At 37.4% G+C, this 12021-nt stretch overlaps 1 protein-coding gene across 1 annotated transcript in view; it reads left to right on the top strand.

Moving 5' to 3' along the window:
- LOC139719011 (receptor-type tyrosine-protein phosphatase F-like) overlaps positions 1–12021 on the top strand; it is a 116446-nt gene that overhangs the window by 84717 nt on the left and 19708 nt on the right. Inside the window, exons 8-16 of the mRNA XM_071630453.1 lie at positions 451–777; positions 3955–4025; positions 5122–5371; positions 6212–6529; positions 7231–7527; positions 8229–8446; positions 9562–9631; positions 10397–10629; positions 11664–11751. Coding sequence (XP_071486554.1) covers positions 451–777; positions 3955–4025; positions 5122–5371; positions 6212–6529; positions 7231–7527; positions 8229–8446; positions 9562–9631; positions 10397–10629; positions 11664–11751 — 1872 coding nt within the window. The remainder of the gene's footprint in view (positions 1–450; positions 778–3954; positions 4026–5121; positions 5372–6211; positions 6530–7230; positions 7528–8228; positions 8447–9561; positions 9632–10396; positions 10630–11663; positions 11752–12021) is intronic.

Raw genomic sequence — 12021 nt, 5'->3', positions numbered from 1 at the left:
CTTCATAGGATATTATTCCGCACAACACAGTAAATCACGAGGATCTTGCCTTTGGTGGACGATTTTGCTCTACAACACATCCTCTTAAAGTCGCAAGAGAAAAAAGAATTCTATAAGTCATTCATTTTTGCTTGGTTTATTAAAGAAATTATGTTTAATGACTATTTTTGTTTGTTTTTTTACTCAAGAGACGGTCAAATGGCTTCATCTAATTTCCTAGACATGCTGCGAACAGAAAATGAGTAAAGTGATACTAAGATGACATGGCAAAATATACCGGTAAGCAAATATAACGAATGTCTTGGCTTACATTGACAGCAAGTCGAAGATAACAATAAGGCTGAGTAATAAATATATTCCACAAAAAAAGAACTGACTTTCCCCTCTTGGTAACACATGCATATGAAGCTTTAATATTGCTCTTTTCGATGCAATTAATTCTACCTGTAGCATTGCCAAGACTGGTGGATTCTCCGTGGATATTGGATGTCACAAGTGACTCAGTTTTGATTGCATGGAACGCCTGGAAGGACGGCTACGATTATGGCACAGGACCGGTGCACTCGTACCTGATAACTTACAGTTGGGAAGATGACGTGGGTAACACAGGCAGCTCTGATGAACCCGTTGTCGTCTCTGAGGATAGCACTGCTAACATCACTGATCTTCGTGCATTTAGGGATTATGAGTTTGTTTTGTCCGTCAGGCGAGAAGTTGAAGGTTCACCAACGGGTGGGATCAGCAGTTCACCAATCACAGCTATGACGCCATGCGGTAGTAAGTAAACGATTTTTCTGTTGTTGTTTTTTCTCAATATTAACACATTGTTCACATTAAGGTCACATTGGGTTAGCACTTAATTTGCGAGTGCAAAATGTCGGACAATCCTTGATAAAAAATTATGTATCAATCTCTGTGTACCAAAATATGATACAAACACCCTATATGAATATTTTTCCTTAAGTCTTAATTTTGTCATCCCGAGTTGACTATTGTTCGTTTCAGATAAGTCATACCGAAAAAAATGATGTAACTTTTCTATATTTTTGAAACACTGCATAACTGGGAATAGAAATAAGGGTGTTTATTACAAAACACACGGAATGAAATGTATAAAAATGGTGCCAAGCCGCAGCGCAACATTCAGGTGTAAAAAGCCCGGAGTCACGATGGCCTTCCCTATCTTATCTTCTCTTATACCGTATGTCCCCTGCCCCCCCCCCCCCCCACCCAAAAAAAAAAAGAAGAAAAGAAAATACAACCGAACTTTCTGCATTGATAACCTTAAAGGTAGTAAATCAATCAAAGTGTAATTTCAGGGTTGAAAACTGTAACATACTACCCACATCCTGCAGGAAATATCATTTGATTTGATTCAGTGGTCACAGAGAAACGGGGATCTTTGTAAAACATGTCAGAAGTCCCTTCCCTCCAAGTTTCGCATTGTCAATTGTGATCACGCCTTGCAAATACCAAGTTGTTCATTGTGTTTACTCACAACAATTTTTTTTTTTGAAAAAGTGATTTTTGGTTTCTTTTCATTTGTCAAGTAAAGAAGTGAAAAATGAATGACATTGAAAAGGGTGCAAATTTCTGAGTTTTGCAAAATTAGTAAGGAGTGAAGTTGAGTGACTAGAAAAAGATATGAAATTTTGAACTCATTGAAGACGGGATTGAATTTTTTTTTCATTTTTGATTTTCTGTTTTCTGTTTTCTTTTGTTTTATTTCTCTCTCTCTTAATCAAGATGATGATAACGATATCTACATTATATGTATATGTACAAATTTGTATACTATCATATCTTGATGTAATGCTATGCGCAGAATGTTAATTCAATTGTTGTTTGCCCTGTCAGCAGTCAAGTTTTTGTTTGTTTAATAGATACTTTATTTTCTGCAAATCAACAAATCAATCAGCAAATCAATATACATAAGGCACATGATCATGAACATGTGGGAAATATACAAAATAGATTCAAAACAGAGTCGTTTGACTTGCGTAAACAAAGATATAAAAGGTAATTAATGATACAATATACAGTATGCATGTCTATGCAGCGGGGATTACAACAATTATAATTATGGAGCGATAATGCAGAAGGCCGCCATTGTAAGCATAGCTTGAAAAGATGGCCGGCCAGAGGAAAAGATAGGGACGTATACTAGTTTCGTAATACTACAATACAATACAAATTCTGCTGCGAAGATAGCAGGGGAAAAACGTGATGGTGGTGGATGTGCGTGCAAGTGCTAGAAAGTGCAGAAGGGCAGATATGCTGGAATGTAGAATAATCGAATTGGTTTGCTGAAAGAGGGAACGGTATGCGATGTTGCTATTTGGGAGACCAACATTAATCATATGAATTATTTGTTTTTAATTTGTATTTGAAGTATACTGTAATAAAATGTGCTTCTTTAAGTTTGCTTTAAATGAAAACAAGGAGGCACACTGTTTCAACTCCTCAGGAAGAGTGTTCCATGTATCCGGACCGTGATGTCTAATCGATTTTTGAGCAAGTAAAAGCTTTGGATTACTTAAATGAAAATCATGGGAACGACGGGTTGGGTATGAATGAATATGGTCATTGCTTACTAAGGCATTATGAAAAATTGGTAATAAATTTCGAGTGTGTTTATACATGAATATAGCAGTTAGATATATATGTATGTCATGGGCTTTTAAAGTTTTTAGGCGATGAAATATAGGATCGGTGTGAGCCAAAAAATTTGAGTGTGTGCATATACGAAGAGCCTTTTTCTGAAGAATAAAAATTGTATTTAATTTACTTTTGCTACAGTTGCCCCATACAATATTGCAATACATTACATATGGTAAAAATAAAGTGTTATATAACATTATCAAAATTTGATCATTAATCAAATACTTTATTCTCCTTAAAACACCAGTTGTTTTAGATATTGCTGTAGTAATATTCTGCACATGAGTATTCCAAGTTAAATTGCTATCTAGGGTCACTCCTAGGAACTTGGTTGAGTGTTTCTCAGCAATGTTTATACCATCAATATAAATACTTTTGGGAAGGGTGGGTTGGGATTGAAGAGTATGAAAATGTATAAAACATGTTTATCAATATTCAATGAAAGCTTGTTACTTCTAAACCATTTCGAAATATTACCTAATTCCTATTACCTAATTACCTAAGTTGCATTGCCGGCGCCACGTTTTCAAAAGTGGGGGACCACTTCGGACTTCTGGTGCCACTTCAGGGTTTCATCAGCTAAAAAGCAAAAAGAAAAAATGGCGGGGGGGGGGGGGGTCTTCAGCGCAACTTCTGTAGTTCTGTAGGGTGCCACTTCCGGGTTTCTTCAGCTAAAACCTTACCGCGCGCACACTTCAAGGTTTCTACCTACAAGTATTTCTTTCTAGTGCCACTTCAAGGGTTAAAGAAAATAAATAAATAAATGGGGGCCCAAAGTGGTGACACCTTACGTATTCTTTGTGTGGTGCAAAAAAAAAAGGGGGGGCAAGCCCGTCCCCTCCCCCCCCCCCCCCCCCGTTCCGCCGGCCCTGAGTTGTGAGCAAAGTATTTTCATTCATATGGATGCCGAGAGCATCAGCCTTGTAAAAATTATATTCTCAAAGAACAAAATAATAAATGAGATAAGTATAATAATTATTTGATTTTTTTCCTGGCTTTGGCTGTTATTCAGCACACGCAATCAAATGGTAGCATATCTCAAATAAAGTTTGTTTACATCAAAATTATTATTCGGCTTTGGAACACATGTCTTGTTGGGCATTGATTGTGGAAGGAATGTTAGGAGGGCACGACCTCAACAGGTTCTTTCATGTTCTTGCAGAATATTAAATTATTTGATGATTTTAAAAGATCAAAAATCATAGTGTAATTTCCCTTCAGCGAACCATTTTTGTTTTTAGTCTAAATAACAAATATGTGTCAACTTATTACGTTTTCCCACCATGTAAATAGCACCACTCTATGCGCCGTCGGAACTAAATGTGAATGTCACTGGTACAGACAGTATCTTGGTATCATGGCAGGTGAGACATAGTGACTTATGTACTTCAAAATCTTGTGAATGTGACACAGTAGAACTGGGCTAGACATGCGAATGAACGCATGCTTACTGTTCATGTAATACTGCCGTGTGGGTATACTGTTGAATTTGTATTTGACTTGAAATTTGGCAAAACGTACGCATGCTGTTAATTATTACGTAATTTATCACGCATTCAGGAGTGACTGTTATACAGCACAATACAATACAATCAGATCATTTCTAGCACCCTTGCACAGTCAATGACTGGTTTCACAGCACTTTACAACAAAATTCAGTCACAGATTGGCATAAATATGAACTGTTCCTTCGGATATTATTCTTACAAACTGGAGTTCATTAATGCCATAGTTCGTAATGTCATAGTAATGGAGGTGACGTGGCTAAGTGGATAAAGACACTCGTCTCTGAATGACAAGAGCGTGGTATGGTTTGTGGGTTCGGGTCCATGCCAAGCCCGACACGTTTGCCCGTCAGTGTCAAAGGCACTCTGCAATCATTGCTTGGTTGTTTATTAGTAATGTCGTAAAGTGAATACAATTGCAAAGTCTTGTAAATTTCTTAGCAAAATGATGCTTGAGATAAAGTGTTCAAACAAGACTTTCATCACCTGGGAAGATATCAAGTCAATGCAATCATTGCAAGAGCAACAAATGTGACGGATAAATACCATAATATCCATGCTTGCGATAACTGTAGAAATGAAGCATGTCGTGTATCTTAATCTGCGTACTATACATGAAAATAGTAAAGTCTTTTATCACGGAACATGATACTTTAAAAGTACATGTAGTATTAAGGGGATACAATATGATCCGGACAAGACCCGAACCAAAGAATGTCGTACGAATGGACTCTCAGAATATCCTCTGAATCAAAATTACACAAGACTGTTCTCTACCTTCCCTTTTCACCTACTTGATCCCATAATTTCGGGATTATTCCTCGTTTACTCTTCTTAAACATTAAACTGCATAAATCTTTGTCTGGAAGTGATATATCAGAGGTTGAATGATAGACTGGAGTGAAAACATGATGAGGTGTTCTCTGCCGAAAGTCTTCTTTGCTCACTTTTAAAGGTGCCCGAGAACCCGACGTCAACGTGGCTGCAGTGCGAATCTGCTGCTTACTATAGCTACAACTTGACGTACAGGCCTAGCGAAAACCAAGCCGAGAATACAGTCATTGAGTTCGAAGGTGCCGATTCCATCACGCACCATGTCACGGGCTTGAGTCCATGTACGGATTATATTTTCTCGGTGGTGATTGTCAACTCAAGAGACTTGCTCGGACCTGAGAGCCAAATGAGTGGAACAACCGATGCGATACGTAAGTCATGAAATAGGTGTAGGCCGCAGAACTTTTTTTTTTTCGGATTGTACGTTTGTCAACCAACGTTCATTCACCTTGAGCACATTTCCTGCCGCAAAGAAAAACGTATACTTACATGGACAAATGACAATGGTATATAATTGAAGATGTGTGTTCATTTCGCCATTGCCAAGGACGTCAGCTACACGTGTATATTCGAACAATAGCATAATCTCCCTTTTCGTGTGTGTTTTGGTGTGCTTTTTTATATTAATGTAATTCAAATGTTACCAATAAATTATCATGGAAAAAAATGAAGAGTTTGTTTGCAAAAACCGATAAGTCCATATTTGCCAAATGGAGATATTTGCGATTAAAGGTCAAGAAAAATAAAGAGAATAATAAGAAAATTTTTGTTTCTTTTGACCATAACTTCAAAAATGTGCCTTTATATGTAGTGACCAATATATCATTTAAAAGGTATTATTTTGTACTTTATGACAGAGACCTTTCTTCAAAATCTTCAAAAATGGACTTATCGGTTTTTGCGAACAAACTCTTCAAATAGTCATGTATGAAAAGTTATTACAGAGTGGTAAACATCACCGAATTCAACTCATACTGTCATATCTAGGCCTAAAATATTTGTGTGTTTTCATTTAAAACACTTAGGAACTTCCTAAAGACCACAGAAGTAACATGAACGGTTTTTCATTATTTGAGACAGATGATGAAGTGCATATCATCTTAATAATAATTTGTATTTATTCACCACCTGTACTAGATTTTGTAGTAAAGGAAAAGTAATAAATGCAGAATTTTTAGGTTAAATGAAATACATGGTCTACCCCTACCCAGCGCCTGATCCAGTGGACAACCTTTCAACTACCACGGAGTCGTATGATATAGTCGACTTGTTCTGGACAGAACCAGCAAGAAAGTGCTTCCCAGTCTCTTACAAAGTCACACGCAATCTTCTGCTTCGGGACCAGTGCGACGACTCAAAATCGGACAACCCGGAAGTCTCTACAACAAATGTCACGTCCTACACCTATGATGACCTGTACGCATACTCAACATACAACTTCACGGTCATTCCATATTATGAGGATTATGAGGATCATAAATACCAGGCTATCAAGGCATCGTGGACAGTATTTAATTCCAGTGATTCAGGTAATCAACGAATGGTAAAAAGAACGTGGTCATTTGTGTTGTATTTTTGTAAATTAGGCTGTCGAAAAATCACACACAAGATATTATCCCTCTCGCTTGTATCCGTTTATATCAGACGGATGTGTTCTCTTTTGTCATGTTTTGCTCTCGTGGAAGAAAAAAAAACCGATCTCTTTTAACATCTTGTCAATTCTAACATTTAAAGTATATCGAGTATACATGTATACAATAATTCAAGCATGCGAGAGAATTAGCTTTTAGTGTACCTCAGGGAGCGTAAGAAATGAGGTATAACGGGGTATTATTACTTTGAAATGAAAAAAAAAACCAAATATTTTACAAGCAGTCATCATTTGCCAGTAAAGATGACTTGCAATTGAAACAAATGACACATGGGTGCTAGTGTCAGCGGTTGATCGAAAATCAAAAGAAGAGGACTAACATCTGAGATGTCTGCTAATCAACGACAAACCTCTCTTATGTCTACTTTTCGGGTTAATAAATTACAAAATACCATACGCTCTGGTTTTGTCTTGTGGGTTTCAGAATTTACAGATGAATAATATGAAACAGTTAAAGAAAATGAGAAAGATCATGAAATTTGAGGTAAATGTATAACTTCATCTTCTAAATGGTCCCTACAAATTGAACAACGCTATAAAAGTATGACATGTTTCTTCTATTGTTTATCACGCTGTTAGTCCCTACAGAGAAACCTGGTAACCTCGCTGTAAACAATGACACAAAACAAACGTTGACCTACGAGTGGATCATACCATCGTGTAAAACCAGGAATGGAGATGTTTTCTACATGTGCACCTTCATGAAGCTACAGAACGATGATACATCTACTCCCCCGGAGGAAAACATCACAACCACTACGACTTTAACGTACCAATCTTTACCACATTACACATCCTATAACTTCACAGTCTGTGCATACACATCTGCTGGAGGGGGTCCATGTGACAGCATCCAAGCCAGAACCCTGCCAAGTGGTACGTATAAATTGTCCACAATTTATGTGCATCTTGTGTCTGGTATAATCTCAGAATGCACGCACAATCATGACGTCGAAAATACCAATTTATGGTTTGATGGAATATTTCGACTACATGCGTCTTTGCCGTAGCGCCCTATTCAACTCAATTCAATTCAATTCAAATGATTTCATTTCCAAATAAAGTAATACAAAATAATAAACACTTACATGAGTCCATAACATCAGAAGGAAATTACAATCACGTAATTTTCGACAAAAAAACAAACCATGAATACAATTATCATAATGATATCAACTCTGATTTGGATAAATAAACAAGTAAGCAATACAATCTTAGTTTATAACTTTACATGGAAAAGAAGAATTCACAAGAAAAGCAATAATGCCGAATAGAATTACCTTCAGGAAGAATATACTACACCCGTCAAAGTCACTTTCTTTTAACTATCATCACTATTTCCTTTTTTGATGTTGTTACTTCCCATTGCATAGGCCTATGTATTATAAACAACCCATGTTACACATTGCCGGGTCCTTGTTCCTCACACTGCAACAATAGCCTGAGCTAAAAATAAATTAATAAATAAATAAAAGATAAAAAATAAATTTAAAAAATGCATTCGTTCATAAAGAAAATCCTTCAATGAATATATATTGCTTCGTCTGTTTGTTTGTTTTTTTATTCTCTACACACAGCTCCTACTATTCCACGAGATGTGGGGATTTTGTCTGACTCTGTAAATCAAACATCCGCAACCATAATGTGGCAAGAACCTGAGCTCATCAATGGGATTCTGATGAAATATACGATACAAGTGAACCCCGGAGAACCAGTGGAGATTGCAGATAACCTCCAAGAGAGCATGTCCTACCAGTTAGTCGACCTCAGTCCTGACACCAGCTATTCCTTCACGGTAACGTGCAAACTTCACTTGGGGCAAATTGAAATTAACTACTATTTTAACTTATATTATTTCGCTTCCCGAAACATGATCATGCTGTCGTTGCTTTATTTGGATGGTGCACCGCATTGTACGTATTGTGTATCGGGTTTTTTTTATGTTGTTACGACCAACTGATTGCACGAATGAAAACAAAATTAATGTTCATGCGCTTTATTGAAAATGTTCTTGGTACAAAAACTGATCTATAAGTACAATTAAGAACCCAATCAATGGATGATCACTTACACATCATTATGTTACAATTGTGGTAATGTAGTAATCGCAAATTCCCTGTAATCCCTGGAAATCTCGATTGATGCACAGATGAATGATTCTCCATGCACACAGACTTTTAATGATCCATAGCACTCTGACGTAAATCAGTGCTCGAACTCGCAGATTAGTGTACAGCATGCACGATAATCAAAAGCGATACATGTTGAATCCAGACGCTGTAACAACAGTGTCCAGTCCAATGTACAGGTGATAATCTAGCAAGAAATTATCGAAGTAGTTATCCAGCCTGTAACCACTTCGTTGTAGCAATATCCACATACAATAAAATGGAACCGGCCACGAATATAGGTGAATCAACTTTCCACAAGCAATACACGTGTATGCCTCTTGGGCCTTTCTCCACAAAATATAGTAGGTCAGTAGGTTTTTCCCTTCACGTGCATGTACTGGGAGCTTTACAAGCAGAAACTTCTTTTCAATTCTGATGAATTCAATGTGTTTAATTATGACAATATCAGCCAAAAAAAAAAAGGATAAGAGAATATCATGTCCAGTGAATTAAATCAATTTTCGTAAAATTTCATTTCTTATCATTTATATGAGCATGGCAACATACTTCAGTCTGGAGACTGTTCTTCCGCAAGTCCGTGCGGATAAATACAACGTGAATATACATTTATATGTATAATACAACATAAATAATCATTTATGCTCAAATAGATTTTAGATAATGAATAGTGATTCCATTTGACTGTCATATTGATTTCGAAGAATTACAGGAACATAAAACAGATGCGTAACAGTGAGGAGATCATAATTTATACCATATTTTATTTGTTGTGTTAAAGGTGACAGCAGTAAGCAACGGAGGGGAAAGCGAACCAGGTGATGGAGAAGTGACGACATTGCCCATTCCAAGTACGTGATAGCAAGCTACACTCCATCTTCTTGTTCACCAGTATTCCACTAGGATATCACATACACGTTCTTTTTATTAGTGATATAACACAATCAAAATGCATGTTCTGAAATGGCGCAAAAAATACTAAATTTTCTAACACGCTCTTTGTTGTTGTTTTTCTGTTTGTTTTGTTTTGTTTTGTTTTGTTTTGTTTTGTTTTGTTTTGTTTTGTTTTGTTTTGTTTGGTTTGGTTGGTTTTTTTTTTGGGGGGGGGGTTTATTCTTTAACCAAGCTACTTTTATCAGTCCGTGTCATTCACAAATTAGTAAGCTATGCAAAAGGTATTTTTTAAGAGAGTACCTCGTTTACATACATTCAAAAATGAGTTAGCTATGCAAAAGATTTGTTTTGTTTTTTTAAAAGGGCGTCTCGTTTACGTACATCCGCATGGACATGATTTTGCACCACCTCAAATTATCCAGTTCGTAAGTGTACTCTGCAAGCATAGCATCAACTTTACATGCATATTCATTTTTTTTTAATGTCGCATGTTTGTCAAACCTTCTGATTCCATATCTTATGTATTTTCAATGTATCTATGTTACCATGAAAATGCAATGGAAACGATTCTGCAATACGTGTTCTGTGTGATGTTAGCCCTGTGTAATCATTGTGAGTTTTTGGGATGCACAAAACAAGATAACATTTGTACATGTTAAATCGGAAACCAATAGAGGCTTCTTATAAGATGATAATGGCGTCACTTCTTCACATCACATCAGTACCTGGAGCACCCTCTCAGCCGGAAGCTTTCAACATCTCGCAGACTTACATTGTTGTTACTGTGACAGCTCCAAGTGAACCTGACCTCGGCATTTATGAGATCAGTGCCTACGAGTTGGAACTGTCGCCAGCAGATGAGGATCCGATAATAATCCAAATATCTGATGGGATCCAATATGAGATGACGTACAATATCACTGATGTGGTGGAAAGTACAGAATACACAATAAAGGTACCAATTCTATATCATTCTTTGCTTTTGATATCTGAGTCTTGGTAACAAATCTGTCCTGGCCCTACATTATGTGAAAATTCAGATATCGTTGATCTATTTCAAATCATCATGATTATCATTCTGCGGTGAAACGACTGATCTTTATAATAGGCATGGTGAGTGGAAGTGTCATGCTTTGATATACAGAATATTTATCGTGAGGATAAACAGTCAAAGTTGCCTTTAAATAGTGTGATCTGTCTATACTGCGGCCTCTTGTCTACGATTACTTAATATCCTCCGATAAAAACGATGTTAAAAACCATGGTCAAAAGCGGTCAATTGTCTAAAATTGTCACCTTTTTCTTTCTGGTGTCCCTTTGGAGGTCGCTACGTCCAAATTTGACTGTCTACTTCAGGCAACGATTGCCGTCCTCTCTTCTTGTGCTGTCCATCACCACCGTTGTGGCAGGGAATGAAAAGTGGAAATGTTTGCTTTTAAATCTTAGAAAAGACGGTATGAAGGTTGTAGAACTGTTTTTCTCCTTACATTGACCTAAATTCGACAATACCTGCGGGTCACACCTTGCATTATACAGCATGTACAACACGATGAGAATTGAGATTGGTTTGGCCACTTCCACTGGACATTGTTTTAAACTATATGTGAATGACTCAACAGGGTCGAATGTGCATGGTCTGTCACAAAATGGAGCTTTAGATTTTCGCGACGAGGATGTTTAGAGAAAAATAATGTTCTGCGCATGGGCCAAATCGCTTACCAAATTCGATCTACATTGTATGAGTATAATTAGCTCGCGTCGTCACCACGCGTTCTGGGCTACTTTTATGTCCTCTAAATTCACGACGTATCGCAGTTACTTAATATGGGGGCGTCACTGGTGCAATATAAAGCTACTTTTCAGCTCGAAGCAGGAAGAGAGAAGAACGTCCAACGCTTTAATCGTCGTCTCAAACGTCCGCGCCGCAAATCTAAAGCTCCCTATAGTAATTATTGACGATGAAGAGTGATGTGTTTTATCCTCCCCTAGGTTGCAGCTGTCAATGAAGGTGGAAAGGGGACCCTGGTCAGACTCCACAACAGAAACCACAACGGCAAATCCAAGTCTACAAATAAAGGTGGGCATATTCACTAGGTTCTCTTTCAGTTAGCTAATGGGAAGCATCAAATCAAGAGCAGCCATCCCTGGGGAAGATAATTAACTACACAACAGCTCGTCTGCTTGCTTACAGCTACAGGGAGGATGCATCGTGTAAACAGAATGTGCCACCATCGAAGACTTCAAACGCTAGAGTGTGCCGGTATTTGCTATCACGCTTGCGCCCTTGTGCAAGACTCTACATCAGCAACTCGTATTTTTCTCGCAGGGCAACTATAACTCAAAGTAT

This window comes from Diadema antillarum, unplaced genomic scaffold (assembly GCF_040938485.1).
Source record: "Diadema antillarum isolate AM-2024a unplaced genomic scaffold, OU_Dant_1.0 scf00000103, whole genome shotgun sequence".
NCBI lineage: Eukaryota > Metazoa > Echinodermata > Echinoidea > Diadematoida > Diadematidae > Diadema > Diadema antillarum.
Note: the sequence above shows the minus strand (reverse complement) of the source record. Positions and strands in the feature narration are given on the sequence as shown.